At 38.4% G+C, this 19755-nt stretch overlaps 1 protein-coding gene across 7 annotated transcripts in view; it reads left to right on the top strand.

Moving 5' to 3' along the window:
* AMN1 (antagonist of mitotic exit network 1 homolog) overlaps window positions 1–19755 on the top strand; it is a 35828-nt gene that overhangs the window by 12661 nt on the left and 3412 nt on the right. For 5 of the 7 annotated variants that reach the window (XM_052790659.1, XM_052790664.1, XM_052790660.1 and 2 more), the window contains 5 exons: window positions 4306–4438; window positions 8113–8257; window positions 10456–10673; window positions 14308–14364; window positions 19544–19655. In XM_052790659.1, the coding sequence (XP_052646619.1) occupies window positions 4306–4438; window positions 8113–8257; window positions 10456–10673; window positions 14308–14364; window positions 19544–19655 (665 nt within the window). Of the gene's footprint in view, window positions 1–82; window positions 194–3006; window positions 3024–4305; window positions 4439–8112; window positions 8258–10455; window positions 10674–14307; window positions 14365–19543; window positions 19656–19755 lie in introns of those variants that run through there. The other 2 variants (XM_052790658.1, XM_052790662.1) reach the window with 2 other exon arrangements.

Here is a 19755-nt window from a genome sequence, read left to right as displayed (position 1 = left end):
AGTACTCCAGAGGTCACATGCACAAGAGCATCATATTGAAAATATTTAGAAATGTTCTTTTTTCTTTTTTTTTTTTCTCAAGTTATGTCTTATATTAACTTCTGTTTCCTGAAGTTACTGTTCCCAAGATGAGAAATGACCAACTTATACTTGCACTCCTAGCTGATGCAGTTTTTAAGGCCAGCATGCTGAGGTACGCCAAATTTGTAGTTGGTTTACATAATTATGCTTGGTTGAAAACTGACAGTGTAGGAGTTGCAGGACCTGCCAAATAGAGTGGATGCCTGGCAGCAACAATGCTTGCTGGAGAGGTGAAGGCGGCAACTGGGGCAGATAACAGCTTTAGTTGTCATACTTTCAGGAGGCTGCTGTTACAAATCTCTCAGAGCCCTGGCAGGTATTTTAAGCTGACTTGTTCGTGCCCAGACATGAGCTCAGAACCAAGAGTGTTTCTACGATCAAACATGAGACTCTTGGAACAACACAAATAAAACATCAGATTTAAAGGTGTTTTAATTAAGATTGTCACTACATGATAAAGAAGTGTGCTGCACATGTAAGTCGTCACAAGAGTATGTAGTTAGGTATTGCATAGGTTTGATTATTCCATGCATCATTGATAGATAGCTCCTGTGTAACAGATATCATTAACAGGGGGCCAGCCTATTGCAGACTAATGCATTACGTAACTTGTCGGTGTCTTACAAAGGCATCATAACATTTGCAGATGGGTACATCTGCATGAACAAAAACTGAGGACAGAAGTAGAGCAGCAGTTTCAAAACAGAGCTTCCTTTTGTGGTCTTACTATGAATATGAATTATCCATCCCTAAAGAATGCAGGAAGATGTATCTATTTTGTTATTTGCCATTAAACCAATTGTAGTATCTGTTCTTCTGGTTCCTTTCTTCTTCTGATGTGTCCTGCTTCTAACATCTGTTCTGCTATTATATTTCATGTGACATAACTTAGTATAAGCTACACCTTGATGTAAGTTAGACTATTTGTAGAGTAATTAGTCATAAAGATCTAATTTCTGTTTTATGTATTGGAAGTATACCCATTTGTCCTCTTACAAGGCCTTAACCCTGTCATAAAGCTTAAGGTTAAAGATCATATAGGCCTTTTCTGTTCTGCACCTCCTGACACATTTGGAACAAGTGAGTATGCCATTTGACACTTTATAGACAACTCTGAACTACAAACAGCTGGTGTAACAAGTCTGATAATGTGGAGCAGGGAAAAAGCAGTTGGGGGGTTTGGAAGAAGGAATGGTCTTTTATCAGGTCATTACAGGAGTAAAGCACTACTCAGTTTTCCCTGTCCATGAAAAACAGGATTCCTGGTTTCTTTCATTAAGTTAGGCTGGGACAAAAGCTGTCTGCCAGGTGAATGCATTATACTCTTTATTTACCAGTCTTAGTTATTGCTGTGTGTATCCAGATCACATAAAAGTATAGAGGCCAACTACAGTAGAGGGTTACTGTGCAATTACAGTAGCTGCTCTGAGTTTACTAGTAGGGTGAGTTAATGGAAAAATATTGATTCTACAAAAGCAAAATGTTTTGTAGGACAGTAATATTTTCTTTCAAAATTTTGGATAGGATTTAAAAAGAAAAGTTGGCCTAGGGCATCTAATTCAGGTAGCCATGGTCAACAGATAATAGAACCTCCAATTCAAAGAACTCCATCACTTATATGGACTCCTGTTAGGTTCCTAAGCAAGAGGGGGACAGTGAGGAGTTCCCCTTCCTCCCCCATTTCAGTTCTGTGCATTTTAGTTTTGCTGTAGTGTAATCCTTTTTAAAGTCTTGGCATTTCCTAGATGACAAAGTGTTACCTTTTCAGTTATCTCTGGATGTTGGTTAGCTTCATTCTAGTTTATGTTCCTTGTTTACTTAGGGACTTCGGTTTTTGATAATAAAATCTCCCTTCAGAGAGTTGCAATTTCTTCCTTAAGGACCAGCAGTTGTCTTTTACCATATTAACGATTGGTGATTGCTCTGAAGGTCACTGTGCTCAGGATGCTTAGAAGCTATTCATAAACTCTTCCCCAAGTTGCCTCTGGTGTTTCAGTAAGCCTGTGATTGTAATTTAAAGTTGCAGAGGTTGGAACATTAACATTTTATGTATCCTATGAGATATTAAAGTGCCTTAGGAATCTTCAAAGAGATAGGATTGCATGATTAGTGTCCCTCTGTAGTACTCAATATTGCATAGGTGAATACTCTTCTGTATATTTGATCTTGAAAAGCGTTATTTCAAGTGTCCCACCTGGGTACTATTCCACATATATCTGGATAATATTGATCTCTGTTTTATTTTGCTTAAGTGAAGTTCTTAATGTTTTCTCCCAAAAAGCTCTGTTCCATCTGGAGTCTCTTAACATATTCTGACTGAAATGATCCCTTTTTCTTGCATTCACACAGAAAAAATCCTAGGATGTCAAATCCTGTCTTAAAGCATCACCCAGTATTCTGTGATTCTAGTAGGCCTATTCATATTTATTTCTGCTTAGTCCTTCCTTTTCAGATGAATACTTAAGCCCTGTGTGTCTTTGAGATTTGTTTGCAATTTTTCATTCAGCAGTATCTCATGATAGAAACTTTGTGTAAGTCAAGTTTCAGTATCTGGCCAAGGGAATGGATTGTTTAGAACGGGGAAACAATTTTGACCCTAATACAAAAGGTGCTCTGAGAGCAGGGTGTTTATGATGTATAGACAATGCAGTATATGTTGGCATTATTGTTAGTTCAAAATCTCTAGCCTGGTGTGTATGATAATCAGGCTGTTTCCTTCAGGCTGATAAATCATTCTTATGAATAAACATGCAGGGGGAAGGAGGCCTAAAATGCTGCTATTAAAAAAGGAATGTCTACACTGAGTCAAACCAATCAAATGTTTCTGATTGTGATAGGATTTCAACCAGCTGTGTGAGAACCTTCATTCTCATCCCAGGGCAGCTTAATTTCTTGAAGAACCATTGCTGATGAGGCTTTTTGAATACCTTGTAAAAATCCAAGTGGGTTCATTTTCTCCTATGTATTTTCTATGTGTCCACTTGTTATTTTATTTGCCTAATCTACTTTGTAGGACCACGAGCTTGTTGATCTGAGATTTCCTGGACCTCACTAAGACAGAAAAATTTCTGCCTCAAGTGACAATCCTTTGTGATCAGATCTAGTTTTAAGCACAGAGTTAAAAGGGTTGTGCACAGGGTTATGCAGCACAATTCATATTAAAAGAGTACTACAAACTAGACAGTGAACAAAATACTACATCTGAAAATATCTCCTTAATGTTTTTAACTGAGGTGAAAGAGAGGTGACTCTTCTCTGGAACTAGCTGTCCCAACTACAGATTTTACTGCTTACCGAGTGGAGGGTTAGCTGGTGAAAAAGGCTTTTCTTAGACCTCATGAATGTACTTCCAGCAAACTCATTTTGTGAGCTGGGTTCGTGATTGCAGTGAATGAGGTTAATTTTTGCCTACAGTTGATTGGGGAACACTTGCACAGAAGGATCAGCAGATTGACCCCAAAGGGTAACAACTGAATTGGTGGTAGCATGGAACAGCTGGAACTGATAAGGCTTGCAGGCAGCATAGCTGGATGCAGAAAATGACATCTTATGATTTGATTGTTCTGGTACTAATAATGTAATGCCTATTGTCCTAGTTTCAGCTGGGATAGAGTTACCAGCTGGGAAGACAGTTAACTGTCTTCCTAGTAGCTGGTACGGTGCTATGTTTTGAGTTCAGTATGTGAAGAATGTTGATAACACTGATGTTTTCAGTTGTTGCTAAGTAGTGTTTAGACTAATGTCAAGGATTTTTCAGGTTCTCATGCCCAGCCAGCGAGAAAGCTGGAGGGGCACAAGAAGTTGGGAGGGGACACAGCCAGGGTGCCTGACCCAAACTGGCCAACAGGGTATTCCATACCATGTGATGTCCCATTTAGTATAGGAACTGGGAAGTGGGAGCGGGGAATCACCGCTGGGGGGACTAGCTGGGTGTCGGTTGGTGGGTGGTGAGCAATTGCACTGCGCATCATTTGTACGTTCCAATCCTTTCATTATTGCTGTTGTCATTTTATTAGTGTTATCATTATCATTATTAGTTGCTTCTTTTCTGTTCTATTAAACCGTTCTTATCTCAACCCACGGGTTTTGCTTCTTTTCCCGATTTTCTTCCCCATCCCACTGGGTGGGGGGGAGTGAGTGAGCGGCTGTGTGGTGCTTAGTTGCTGGCTGGGGTTAAACCACGACACCTATTTTTGACTGTACTGTAACTTTCCTTTATTTCAGATGCCTTCAGTGTTTGACAAAGAACCTTTCCAGATATGCTGCAGATATTAAGTCATTGCCACCCAACATAAAGGATAAACTGATTACATTAATGAGTAGGCAAGGGCAAATAACTGATTCAAATATCAGTGAGGTAAGAACCCATTCAAAACTATTCTGTCTGTGATACTTAATACACAAGGATGAACTAAACTAAAACTGTTTACGTGGGACAACAGATAAATTCAGGCCTGCTTACTCTGTCCATGTCTTTACAGTTTTTTTCTTAAACGTCATAATGTCAATAGTCCTGTTTTAGTAGCAATAAGATTATGTTTGTAGTGACAAGTAAATTAAAAACGTTCTCTCTTCAGTGATAATTGACTTCTGTGTGATCAGCTGACATATATTATCCCTTTCAGTACAGGAAACTAGACTCTATTGCAAACCAGTCTCTGTTCCTGAATGTAGTATGGTGTCAAGAAGCTAGTGCATAATTTAGTAATGAAAAGATTTCAGGAACTTGTTAGATTTCTGTTATCATCTATTAATATTATGCACATGATCTCCATATAATTTATTTAAATCTTGATTCTTTGAAATACGATGATGCTAGGGCTAGAAATTGACAGGTCAAATTCTCTCATGCCTTTTGCTCACTGATGTGTGTCAGTGTTTCAAAATGAAACCAGTTAATTACTTTTCTTTAGCTCTAAATTCAGGGGCACATCTATTTTGGTATCTATCTACTGTTACCTTGTTTAGCCTCAAAGGGAGGCATGAGAATTGAGGAAAGCTAAAGGTTGGCCTTGGTGAAACAGAAAATGAACGACTCCCTGTTCATTCCTGCTTTGATGTGTAACTTGGAAGAGGCAAATGGTGTCAGTTTCTCAGAGTCAGAATAGTGAAGCCAAGACTAGAGGCAGAATCAGAAGTACTGTGGAAAACGTATGAACAAAAAAATTTATCTTTAGTATGCACTACTTTTTGATTGTACAAAATAAGTCTTTGAGTAAAATTCAGAGTCTTATTAATTTATCTTATTTTGGAAAATTTGAGTTGACAAAATTTGGTTTAGGCTATCTTTTCAGTAAGTAATCCTTTCTAAGCGTCCTAAGAGATGTATGTAATTAAAACCATGTGATTGTGTGTGTACAAATGCACAAAACCTATTAGGATATCTTTATTCTGGAAACAAACTAGAGGGTTTAAGTCCCAATCTTTTCTTCTGTCTCTTTGTAAAATTTCATCTGTCTTTGTCTTCATTCAGCAGTTGATCAATGCCTTCTCTTGGAGCCTGTTTTCCATCTGACACTGGGATATTCTGTTCTGGTTCTTTTTCTCATGTGTTTTTCCTTTCTTTTTTCCTGCATTTCCCTGCAATTCTATCCTTAGCTGTCATTGCTTTTCTTGGGCATGTTATACCTTAGCTTTCTTTGCTAACAGTTTCCAGGTCTATCTCACTTGCATTTTTAAAAAAATGCTAGCCATGTCTCGGATTCTGAATTCATACTGTTTCTCCATACCATTTCGCTCCTCAGTTTTCCTGTTCTTTCATCTTGCAGATATTCTTGTTGCTCAGCATAGTAAAAATGGCATATGTTGTTTAGCTCTTCTTACTATTCCTTGCTCACATCACGTATAACCAAAGTATTCTACATGTGACACATTTGCAACGTCTCACTTAGTCTTCCATATGGTTAAGGAATGTTTTTTCTTTGCCATTGCTTCCGTCCTGCCTTTTTCTTTCATAGTCTCCACAGTATTGCTGTACTGCTGACACTATAGGCTAGACCTATTCTCTTGGAATTTTCCAGGCTATGCTATCTCATTTGCTTTTATGCATGTCCTTTCTTTGGTGGTGTTTAAGCATTTTGCTTAAAGTTAAATTTCTTCCAGTTGAAATTCTGTTAACCTGCACTTACGTATAAACTTCTATTTCATCTCTTACCTCCCTGTTCTTGCCCGGATTTGTGTTACCATGTTTGGTTTTTTTTCCCTTACTCTGCTTTTTTCTTGGAGCAGCCTTCCATGACACGCATGCTAAGCTCCTTATTCCAATTCACTTTTACCATAAAGATCTATAAAGCCAATCAGCATGTGTCCGCAGGATATAAGTCTATACTTTAATGTCCTGTACTCTGCATCCAAACAATCTCTACTCTATCTAAAATTCCATCTTCTTTGAGACAGATTAGATTTTAGTATATGCATTCAGTGACTATGAGTCTGTGAATAACAGTAGAAGGCAAACCTCTAAGTAATACCTGAGTGTATGAAGAATCATGAGCTAGGGAAGCTTAATACTCCAGGTACTTTATAAAGGCGGTATTCTGATAGTATTGTTGCTTCTCATTTAGACTTCCTTGCATCTAATGGTTCTTTTTCTCGGAAGATTTCCCACGTGGCTTCAAAACCAGCAGTTTGCTCACTTTTGTTGTGTCCTAGGCAATTTGGAATTGTGAAAGAAAGCCAACAGTCAAGGAAAGCATCCTGAAAAAATGTTGATGGTGACTTTGGCTTTAAGCACGTCATCTCTGGTTTTGGCTGGTTTACTTCCTTAGATAGGAATTCAGAAATATGAGTGAAATAAGAGCTGAATGTTATCTTGTGAAAACTACTCACAAGTGTATTGTGGGATATGTTGGTGGTTTTGTGGCATAGAGAGACATATTTGAGGATTTTAACATTTGGGGAGAAAAAGCTGTCAAAGTTGTCTGAGGTCTGCCATTCATTTTGCAGAAGGGTTGCAGTTATAATCTACTAGAAGTTTTTACTTTTTTTCAAAAGGTTTATTTGACTTTCTCAGTAAATATTTTAGCATCTTATATATTTGCAAAATGGAAAAACAGTATTCCTGGTAATATCTTTATTGTACCTGTTAGAATGGTGAATGTGAGAAAGGAGTAGGCCTTTAACAAGCCTGTCAGCTATGCTGTTATCTTTGCTTGTGTATGGAGATTTACCGTATGCTTTTATCCTTGTGAGTTAAGGAAGGGAATGACAAGCTGGAGGAGGTAACATAAGGTAATGTGAAAACCTGATCTAATGCTTGCCTATTGGTCTGAAGGACAGCTCAGCAAAGGTATAGATTGGGGGCTATAAACAGTATTTATTAAAAAGTAGTGAGAATCCTTGAAAATTTAATTAGAGGTAAGATATATGGTTATTGTTATTAAAATCTGAGGCCTTCCGTTGCTTTGGGTCTAAATTTCATAAATGTCCTCTTGGGGAAGATTTCACAAAAACTGTAACCTATGGTCTTGTGGGAGTGAAAGAGCCTATTTAATGAGGATTTGGTAACTCCTCGTGGTATGATAATGAGATTGCTTGTTTATGTGAAAAAGAGTGTGTGTAGGTGAGAAAAATACTCCGGGGCAAAACATCTTTCAAATATTACCCTTACCTGTTGAGTGGATTTAAGTTTTGATCACAGTATTTTTTTTTTACACTTCGGATTTCTGCCATCAAAGTTGTGCTAGTTTGAGGGTATTATCCTTGGTAAACATATCTGTGCTGGCAGAAGCGCTAGTGTTAGCAACTGTACCATCAAAATAGTACTTCCACTGTTTAAATACTATTGTTGATGTGCTCCTACTCTAGATGTGATCACAGAAACTGAACGTTCATGCTGGAGGAGATGAATTGTTGTGGCAAATACACCATATTTTCTTTAGAGTTTTTAGTTCCTAGGACTGGTAACCCCATCCTCTAGTGAATATTTTTAGAAGTTCTATGTGATGTCTAACATTACAAGTATTTTAGATAAAAATATGCATGTTCTATGACATAGCAGAGTTTGACTGAAATGGTAGGTTTTCATTACAGGTATTGCACCCCGCTGTAGAGTCTCTAGATCTTCGAGACTGTGATATTTCAGATAATGCATTATTGCAGCTTTATAACTGCAAGCAACTGAAAAAAATCAACCTAAATTCTTGCAAAGAAAACAGATTGGGAATCACTTCAGAAGGTATGTTATCTGTGCACAGATAACTGGGATCTTATTTCTGGTTTATTTTTCTTGTTAGATTGGAGTAAATTGCAAAAAATATATAGGGTAAATATTGCTTAAAAAAATCCCCAATGCCACACCAATACTACTTCAGTGGTGTCAATTATAGGCCTAGAGCACTGATTATCTTATGAGAGGAGCTATCAGGTTACTCTCATGCTAGGTTTCTGGTAAAACTGTGCTACATTTGACTGTATTTTCCACTTCACCGTAATTATTCCTTCCTCAAAACTTGTTCCAGAGCCTTACCAGTACCACTGGGGCTGAAGTTTCAGGCTTGTGATTTCCTAAATTACTTTTTTCCCCTTTTTTAATTAAATGTATTTGTTGTCAAGTAAGCTTATAGCATCTTCTCTGACAAAAGACTTGACTTGCTTTAGGACTTTAAGATTTCAGGTGTTACTTGTAACCTCCAATTTCAAGTTGTATCAGGACCTATTAGCTTAAAAGAATTAAGCTTGCTGAGTTTTATTTCCCACAAGCTTTGTTTTGTCTTTTAATTATACTTACTCCTTTGCTCCATCATTAACTCATCCTTACTGAAAATTGAGGCAAAATATTAATTTAGTATTGAGCTAATGTATACTGTACTTTAGATAAGTCTTGGTTTGTATTTTCTTACCACTGCATACTGATACACTTAGCTTTTTACTTAAGTAATTGGTTAAACTTTTAAAAATCGATTTTATTTATTTTCAGTGTCACCTCATTGTTATACTTTTTGACCCCTAAGATACAGTTTGCAACAGTCTTCCCACCATGTCTTCATCTGTCCACTGATTTCTAGTACGGTTTTTAAGGTACCAGCTAAGCCTAGAGCTCTTTAGGTATACTTTTCATCTCTTTGGATAGAGATCCCAGATTACTTTGCAATTAAACTGGGAAGTCTAGTTCTTTATTGGCAAGTTCCTAGTCCATCCAACTTTACTACTTATAAACTGAGCCCTTTTTAAACTGAGAATCAGTTATGAAGCCATTAGTTTAAGCTGGAACAGTTCTTTATCACTCATCTCAATTACATACAGAAAAAAGGACCCCAAACCACCCCATTTTAAAGCAGTGTTACCTTTTACTAATTCAGTAACAGGTGGGGGGGGGTTGGTTAGTTTGTTTGGGGGGGGCATTTGTGTGGGTTTGTTGGTTTGTTTTTTTTTTTTTAAGAAACCTGCTGGCTACCACATCCAGAAATACCTGAGCCCTGTCATTACTAGGAAACATTTGCTCTGTAGGTTGTATGTGGAACATATAGTGTCCTTCAATACAATATCCAGTAGTACTTACTTCTCTGTCAAATTCAGCTACTCCTACTGTCTCTTCTATCATTCTTTGCAAAGTGATTCTGACCCAAGCAAGTACTATTTTATCCATGTTTCTTTGAAGTTCTTACATAGTAACATATCTTAATGACATTCAACTTTTTATTTCTATCTATTCGTAAGTGATGTAATTTTCTGTACCGCTGTAATCATAATGTTTCCATCATCCTTAAAATAAATACCTTTCACAAATTGCATCTGTAGTTCATGTACTTTTATTGTCTACCTCCTGACACTTCTGTGCAAATATTTTGGTTATTACTAACTGTCAGGGCTCTGAGGGCACCAACAGACCCTAATGCCCATGACTGGTCTCACCTGCCATGCCCACCTACACCAGCTGCCCATGGACCTTCAGTCCCGGCCTAAGCTGTGTCATAGGTGTACCTGGTTCCTGTCCTGCTTCTGAACTACTGTTTTGATTTCTTGAATTGACCTCGGATATGACCTCTTACCTTGCTTTTTGCCTGATACTCACTGCACCATCAGTGGGAACTGGCATTATCATCAGTCTGCTTTCAAGCCGTTGGCTTTTTTTCATGCACTCACTGAGGTGATACCTCATGTATGTAATATCCCTCTGGTATCCCTCTGCAGTACAGAAGGGAATTCAGCATTTAGAAATTTTCATCAATTCTAGCATTGTTCATTGTCATTTTCTTTTTCTCATCCTTGAATTAAAAGAAACCAACCACAAAATTATTTCCTTGTACAGTCCTGCTGCCGCGCATGAGATGAAAGTTGGAACAGTCAATGACCAGGGGACAGCATATTGGATTCAGCGTGGTGGTTATGTTTAAAAAATGAATAATTCTTTAAATTGCTCTGTTTCTTTGACAGGTGTCATAGCACTGGCCTTGTCCTGTCCTTACTTGTGTGAAGCGTCTTTTAAAAGGTGCTGCGATATAACTGACAGTGGAGTTCTTGCTCTTGCGCTCAACTGCCAGTTCCTACAAATAGTGAACTTGGGCAGCTGTTCAGGCATCATGGATGCATCTCTGCAGGCACTAGGAGAAAACTGCAAATTTCTTCACAGTGTGGACTTTTCATCTACTCGGGTAACTATGGTGGCAATTGGCTGATTGACTTTTGTTTGTTTATTTTTTAAGATTGTCATGATAAAATTGAAAGGGGATCTTTTTAGCTCTACTCTTTACAAGATTTAGGACCACAGTTCACTTCCAGTTTCCTCCTCTCAAGGAAAAGGAAAGATACATTTTGCATCTTGGTAACCAGAAAAATAAACATTTTGGTATTACAGCATGTATTGTGGACCAAAGATAAACTTTTATTAGAATATACCTAATATTGGAGATTTTTTTCAGTATCTTTATTTAGTGCAATCATTATCTTCAAGTTGTAAAGTAATCCAAAATATTTCATTTCAAAAAAGTAGAATCTTGGACAGATTATTGTCTGCTTTCAGTTAGGACAAACTGACTTGAGTAATAATAATATAGGATGTCAAACAATGTAAGTCCCTAGTAGAAGTGAACACTTCATAATTAGTTCTAGTTCAAGAGTGACTGTGCCTTCTGAATGGCTTGTCAGAGTTATGTTATACAGTCAACGCAGAAAGAATGACATTTACAATGTCAGGAAGGGCAGGTAAGAGGATTTAACAACAGTTAGTATTTAGCATGGGAAGGGGGAAGACAGCTGCAACAGCAATACTGTAACATACTTCATAATTACAGTAAGATAATGAAGTGAGGGAAAGAATTTTTTGCAGTAAGTGTAGTGTTCAGTTGACTGTGATGGTGAGTGATTATGTTGAATGTGAGTCAAGCACAGAGCATTCGTAATGAAGTGCCAGATCTGGAAAACACGTAGCAGGTTCTTATTTTAGATTGTATTCTTCTTTCAGTTTTTCCAGAAGTAGGGCATCAAAAGTATTTTAATCTTTTTTTTGGTAATTTTCATAATTATCATTTAACTCTATTTCTTCAAACTTATTTCATTACTTTTTTATTCCTTTGCGTCTCTCTTCTTTTATAGGAAATAGCTACGTTTCCCTGTATATGTTTTAAATGAGATTAAAGCTTCTTGAGTAACTAAACATTTCCACATTTTTTTTTTCCTTTCTGATAATCATATGGTGACAATACACTAGAATTCTGAATTTCATTTGACTAAAAATACATGGAAACATATACTAGGTATAAATGAAATAAGTTTAGGATGAAGCAGAGAAACTATGGATGGCTCATGCCTGTAGAGATTGCGAGGCCTAACCATACTGTGTTTGAGTGCCAGAATGCATAGTAAAAATATCAAGTGGAACTGGCAAAGCTGTATGAAAGAGTAAAACAGTGAGCACGTTGGACATAAATGAACAGGCAAAGAAGGGCACAGTTCACTTGCAGGAACAAGGAAGCAGATGTGAGCTAGACTACAAAGGGGCCAAATGCCTCAAGGTGATGTAGCTATTTTAAAAATAGGCTCATCTGGTGACTGCAGAGATGAAATACAGTAAGTAGAAGGTATAGAAGTGGTACTAAATAACAAGAAATGGGGTGGGTGAGGCAAGGGAAGGATTGAACTAAGAAGGAGCTGTAGCTCTGTGTCTCCTGTGCGCACACAGAGAGTGAGTGGAAGCTTGGCCTGAAGAACTCTGCTACACTGGCCCAAGACCCCATAAGAAATATATGTTTACTTATCACTACGCCTATAGTACCATTCTGAGGAGGTAGGTTTTATACATAAACCCGGTACTTACTACTCTCCTTCTAGTGGCGTCTAAATCCCGCAGTATTAACAGGTAGAAACACAGTCTCAAGAATCCAAATCCCTGCACTAATTAAACAGTACATTTCCTCTTTAATGTTCATTGACTCATTGTATGGCAAATAATTGTGGGAAGAACCTTGCCTGAAAAGGCTGTGCAGACTGCAGCAGTTTTCTATGTAGGGTGTGGGACAGTTTAGTTCTCTGCAAAATGTTTTGGCAAAAGCAGGAGTGTTGCAGGTTAGCAGTTTCATCTGTGCAGACGCTTCTCATGTAGAACGGAGCTGGGTTGCTAATGTACGTAACTGCTGGTACTGGGCTATGTAAGCCTTTGTGAGAGATGCATACGGAGTTCGGTAACAACTGGTCTGTACCAAGAAGCTGATGTATTTGTGGCTTGGTACTAACTGCAGGTGGTTTATCCCCAATATGAGTGTATCCCTTGATGAGGATGGGCAGATGTGGCATTATGGACAATGCATGTAGATATGCAACAGAGTAGGAGACAATACTGCAACACTAGTAATAGTGTAACAGTGGTTGCTGTGAGCTCATACAGGGAAGTCAGGGGACTTTGTTTAGATAGAAAACTGGTTTCATGCTCTCACGCTGTCATAACCATATGCTCACAAGCATCAAGACAGTAGCTTTCAGATGGTCTCTCCCGGTGTTCATGCACCAACCAGGCAGTCTGATCCAGGTTTGTTTTGATGAGGTGGAGGATAAGGGACACAGGCTATCAAATCTTCATCACTTTACTCGGGTTGGTCTTAGGTTGGTGACCATGCACTGGTTTTGAATGTGCTGTTTTATACCCTTTAGGAACTGACAGTGATTACTCTCTCCATTCTGTCCCACCTATGGGAGTTACTAGAATTTATTCATTTACTGCCCTTTGTCTCCTGGTCTGGATGTCTTGAGGAACTAAATGTGCTGTTGTCTTGATGACCTGCTAAGCTAGGTACTGACAATACCTGCCATTCTTATAGGTCTTTATGTGCATCCATGCTGGGACGTTCCTGTCTGTTCTCTGTTTGCACTGATCTGACCCTTTCTATTACAGCTCTGTACGGTAGACTTGCAATAGAGGGCCAGAAGGCAGTAAGACAATCTGTGCAATGGGAATAATCAAATCTTTAACAGAAATGAAGCTTGTGGCCTCTGGATTCTAGCTGTCAAATTTGGCTGAGCCTTACTGTGTATATGTGATGACTACTATTCCTGCCATCTAATATAAACTCTATGAAAAAAACCTGTGTGACGGATCTGATAACCAATCCAGCTTTTGAAGTGGGGAGGAAGTTTAATCAATTTTCTTCCTGGAAGCAAATGAATAAATTGGCCTTTCTTGCCTTTCTAAGGAAAGAAATGTCTTTTGTCTCTCTCCTCTCTCTTGCAGGTAATCATTGCTTCGTGGCTGGCTGTAGCCAATCATTTTGAGAAACCTTTTAGTGTGAGCGTATGATGACTGCTGTAAGACTGCTTGTTTGAGGGATTTTTGTCTTATGTAACTGGTTTGCTTCAAGATAAGTAAAAGTAAGACAGCAGATAAAAGATGGCTATGATTACTTTTTTTTTCCCAACCCAAGAAACTTAAGGAACATCTCCAGCAGTCCTGAAAACAGGAGAAAAATTGGTCTAGGTATAGCAGAAATGCTTTAAACCTAATAAATTTAAAGTGCCATGTTCTGACCGTAGTAGTGTACCCACTGTTAAGTGAGACAAGGAAGCTGCAGAAATAGCAGTTACACAGTTGGAAACATCTGGGTAGAAAGCACATGGCAGTAAAATGCAGCAGTGTTTAATACTTGAATAATTTTCTCTACAAGCTTAGTTGGGAAGAAAATACTGTAATGTTAAGTGTATTCAGTGACTGCAGGGAGTGAATAAATGAATGTAATTTTTTCCCCCCCAAATAGCTGTGTTAGTTGTTAGTTGTTAGTAACAACGTGTTTTTTTCTCTAGGTAACAGATGATGGCGTTGTAGCACTAGTGAGTGGAACATGTTCAAAGAATTTAAAGGTAACTTACTTAACCTAATAACAAAGAAATGAACAAAAGCAAATACCTGCATTTTTAAATTATTATCAGTATTACTTCTGAGGGATGGTTTTTATTGACTGACTTTTGCCTTTGTATACACATTTGCCCTGATTTTGATTGTGAATTGAATATTTTCTGTCTCTCTGTAGCAGTGCCCCAGACCAGCTTTTTGAGACCCTCAGTCTTTTCAAAATGTTTTCTTCTGTTGAATGTAGTATGATTATTTTAACTCATGTTGGTTTAGAGAGCTGTATAATAAATGCAAATGAATGCTTAACTTTTTCCCTTGATTTCTTTGGAGTTATTGATTCTGTTGAACACTGAGGCAGAATTTGTAATGTGGACAATTTCATGGATTTAAGAAATCAGTTAGCACTTCTGCATAGGTAAATCTCTAACTCATGAAAGCAACTGTGAAAATGAAGTTGTCTTTGCATAAAGATTCTCTAGGCACTTAGTGATAAAAAGATGGAGAAGAGGCACCCCATACCTCTTACCATAAATTATCTACTTTTCTATATATTACATTTCTTATCTGTGTGGGGTTTTTTGCTTTTGTAAAGGCTGGTTCTGAATCCAAGCTATTAATCTGGAAACTAAGATGGGAAACAAATTTATAGTGTTTAATAAAAAAACCAACCCTAAACAAAATACCAAATCTGGGTCAACTGACAGTATTATGTCACAACACGGGCTGGACAGACCAGGGAGTTGTGTTGAGTTTGGAATTCCCTCATTCCCTAAATTAAGGTGAAGTGACACCAAACGATCAGTTAAACATTTTATTCATGGCAAAGCAAACTGAACTTGGGAGGCATAACAGTAGGTGACATGGTTTCTCACAACAGGAATTGGCTTGGAACTACCTCTGTAAACCGTGTAACCCGCGATAACCATGTACATCAATTCAGGGAAGACAGTGATCCTTCCTGTTGGGTCAGGAGGTTCAGAGCGGAGCCCCTTGCTTTCTGGACTCCTCAGAGAGGAGCCCAGGGGTGACTGGATCCACTCCTAGTCCCAGAGTTGGTCAGTGGTTTATGTCTAAAGGGATGAGGTGTAGGGATTGTGGAAAGAGAGAAGAAGACAGGGAGAGAAGAAGGAAGAGAGAAAGATTTCACCTGTCCTGTGTCCAGCGTTGGTCCAGTCAGCTGAGGGGTCCCGTTTGGGTGGGCACAGGCTCGTGGAGCTTCTCCTTTTATCATCTCCTTGTCCCTCCTTTGGACAGGCACTCAAACTCATTGGGCTAATTAGGTGTAACCTTCGGGAAATGGGTTGGTGAGCTTGGGGGTCCTTTGGGGAGTAACTTCCCCTTCCCTGCAGATGTGACCGTTGTTTGATCTTTGTATCAGAACAGCTTATCAGAACAGGGAGCTGCCCACCCTGCAGCTCACCCTCCCCTCCTGGGTCCTGTTGCTGATGGGTGCTCAGCGGCTGCTTTTCACCTGTGGTTCCTTGGTGTGCACGGTTCCTTGTTATGCAGAGTTTGTCTTTAAGCAGAACTTGCCCCACCACAATGCTTGAGACATTAACTCTTTCAGTCTCTCACATATTAATAACCTGCAAAAAATAGAACTGTTACTGTTTTATTTGGAGGGCGAACAGTTAGATTTGGTTTTGGTTTTTTCCAGCTGATCTTGTCTATTTTGGACAATCTTTTTAGTCTTGTTAAGTCTTGCGGTACAAGATGAAATTATTATTTTTCAGACCATAGCAATGAGAGATCTTTTTTTTATATGCTAGCAGTGACTTGAAAATGTCTTTGTCTTATAGCTGGTTACACCTATAGCTGTAGCAAAACATTGATTCCAGATTTTCTAGACAACCCTGAGACTATGCAGGTAGTCTTCAAAAGACACCTCTCATATCCAGCCTACAGATGTAAATCAACGTGTATCACTGTGATTTGGATTAGGTCATTTGGACTAGGTCACTCTCAAAAAGTCTTCAGTACATGTCTTAAAACACAAATATTATAACAAGTTTTTTCATAGGTTTATTGTGATAAGTTTTGGGTTTGCTATTGAGTAGAGCGGGGTTCTGTAAAGTTTCTAGAGGTTTCCTGGTGGGATTTGAACTATTTTCCAGCAATATTGCTATAATTATTCTGTCAGTATTATCTTCCCTCTTCTGTATTATTAACTGTTCACAGTTTGTAGAGAATTATATTCTTGTGCGTAAGCCCTTTTTCTTCAAGCCATATAAATGCAGTGCCATTTATTTTTAATAAAAATTTCCAGCTACAAAATGTGGCCTTTGGTGTTTCCTGATCACGTTGCTGTAGTTACTATTTCTTTGAAAGTGCGCAGGTTTTCTTTTGTGTGTGCTGCTCATGGATGCCTGTGGAAGCTGTACCGGGTCAGGAAGACCAAGTTAGGTAGCTTACATAAGACCTGCTTCATCTATAAGTCTTCAAGAAAGTAATGTTGAGGTGGTGGGTTTTGATTTCAGAAGAACTAGTGAGAAATTTCAGTCATGCCAGACTGAATAGTACTATGGATTTTGCTTGCTTGTTTTCCTATGCTCAGTACTTGTTTCCACATTCTTAAAAGCCATGTATTTAAGTGCTTTTGCATTTGGTTTTTTTTTTCGGGGGGGGGGGTGGGGGGTGGGTGGGCGCAGTCTGTGCAGTTTTAGTAAGGCAAAATTTAATGTTTTTCTGTGGAATGACAATTTTAAAAACAAAAGTTGTGTTCTGTCACTATAAACAGCTAGAATGGGTTAAGTCTTTTAGTTTACAAGCAGTAAGGAAAAGAAATTTAGTAGAGAATATGGAATTATTTGCTACAATCTCTTCTTCAGTGTAACTTTTCCTTGTCTGTCTCACAATCCTCATACCTCTGTTTCATGTCATCAAAGTGCAAGTTTATAGACAGTGATCTAATGTCAGGTACACGGTGAAAACAGTAGGGTCTTTAAAATTCTCAAACTGTAACTAGCAGGCAGATTTATAAATCTTTTTACTTCATTTAGAGGCATTCAGATTCCACATTTCACTTAGTAAAATGAACTAAAAACAATATATCAGCTTTTGTATATCTTGCTTTTGAGAATACAGTTCTTGTTTTCTGTGTCATCATTCTGTACAAAGTTGGATTTATTACAAAAGGTCCCTTTCATTTCTGTGCTCTTTCAAGATCCTTGGAGTTTATCATTTGGAAAGACACTCTTTCACAATAAAACAATGGGAGGTTTTTTATTTTTATCCCAAGATCCCTGAAGTATATTTTCCCAAATCCTATTTTCATTAGATTTGATAGTCTCTTTTCTGCATTTCTTCTTGGATGTTATATTTATTAATAAGTAAGGCAGTTCAGAGGAAAAAAAAAGTTGTAATAATCTGTTAATTTATTCTGCATTTATTCTTTCTCTAGCACATTGTTATGATGTGCGGAAACAGGCTCCACAATCAGTGAGATTGTAAAGTAGGTATGTTTATCCAGCGCTGGGCAGCATGGGAGGGTAGTCCCGCCAAAGTCCTGCGCGCCTGACCTGGCAACTCACTTCAAATTTAAACAGTCAAGTGTTGCATATACATAAGATTTCCCAATACGCCTATACATATGCATGACCTATCCCCACTTCATATTAAAATTAGTTCCAAGAAGTCATTTCCCTAAGTTCCTCCCAGCTGTGCCTGCGCAGTGCCTCCTTGTGGTCGTCGTCGGGGGTCGTGAAGATGAAGGCTGCATATCTTCCTCACGGTGAACTCCTAACCTTCTGTCCCTGCGCAGACTCAGTCGCTTCTTGGCATTTATCTAAATCACAAGGCCGGTCTTGGCTGGTTCTTGGGGTCTTGGCTAGTTCTTGGGGTCGGCTTCTGCTTCTTATCAGGAACTATCTCTTGCTTCAGTTAGTTTCAACAATGTAAACGTTAAACATCATTTCTCATCCCCTTGGGCTATGTCTACTTCTATTGAAATTCCTTTAACTTCATTACAAGCTAGATAATTATTAAACAGTTCCAATCTACATCCATATCTACTATATCTACTAAGATTCCCTTAACTCCCCTTCTCTCAGTTAAACGATTTTCAAACGTGGGTTTCTCTAGGTTTGCTTTATTAACAACTCAGAGTTGGGCCACCACCGCAGTGAATGGCAAGCTTCCAAAAATTTCTCGGTCTTCTATACCTTTTTACCACGCATTATCCCAGTCCAAAGTCTTTGTAATTTTCCAGTCACTCTCAGTTCCCGTGTCGTTATCATTCATCATCTTATCAATTCTCGTGTCCCGGTTCCTCTGAAGTTAGTGGTCGTAGGCAGAAGGTCTTTGGTCACCACAGTCACTTGTCTTCTTACACATCAAAGGTCACCTTTGAATTTCTGAAAATCACTCAGGCTATTCTATTAATTTATCTTGCTCTAAGGTTAATCACTTACGCCCATGTCTTAGGTCTAAGATGTATGATCCTTCTTCTGTTGATTCAGCTTGACTGGGTTTTAAGCCAGCCATGGTGGGGGCTACACATAGGACAAATAAGCAGCTTATGCATATTGTTTTATAAGCACCTGCATTCTATTAATCACATCTAAAGCAATCTCTAATCATTAGTTATATGTCTATTATGAATAGTCTTAGAAACAATGAGGCTTAAGGCCTAGTTCCCTTTACATACATACAACAGGTACTAGTTTTACAACTGCACAGAAATGAAGAAGAGAGCAGGTTTTAGTCTAATCTTGGAAGAAGTTCTTAGACTTCTTTTAGGAACTATGTAGACATAGAGATAGATATTAGGAAATACAGCAGAGACTCGTGAATCCTGCCTGTTTTGGGAAACTGCAGAATTCAGTTTGGGTTCTTTTATCCTGGACAACAAATTACTAGGAGGATGCATGTCATAGGAAAACTGATGGGACTCAAACACTGTAGAATCTCCCTGAAAAGTTTTCTTAGTTGTCTTGAGTGATATATGTGTTTTGGGAAAACTTGGGTTTGTGTTTTTAGTTTCAACTCTTTATAGAAAAGCTGTCTTATTTTTCCTGAGGATATTTTCATGGTCTGTACAGGACCACATATGGGGTCAATGCACAGAGGAGTAGTAAGTCATAATTTCTTCTGGGTGGGGATCTCTGAAAATGGTTGGGCAAAGGAAAGCTCTGCTCTCAAAACTATGGGTGCTCTGACAGGCTTTTGTTACTACTATTTTCATAACAGGAGATCCACATGGAACGCTGTGTGAATCTGACTGATGTTGCTGTGGAAGCAGTCCTTACTTGTTGTCCAAAGATACACATTTTTCTGTTCCATGGATGCCCATTGGTAACAGGTAGGTCAAATCATGCAGGGAGTAAGAAGAGTAATTACTTCCTTACAGTATCTTCTTGCTCCCTGGAAAAGCACACTATACTTTGTAAATAATCCCAAAC

This window comes from Harpia harpyja, chromosome 6 (assembly GCF_026419915.1).
Source record: "Harpia harpyja isolate bHarHar1 chromosome 6, bHarHar1 primary haplotype, whole genome shotgun sequence".
Classification (NCBI taxonomy): Eukaryota; Metazoa; Chordata; class Aves; order Accipitriformes; family Accipitridae; genus Harpia; species Harpia harpyja.
Note: the sequence above shows the minus strand (reverse complement) of the source record. Positions and strands in the feature narration are given on the sequence as shown.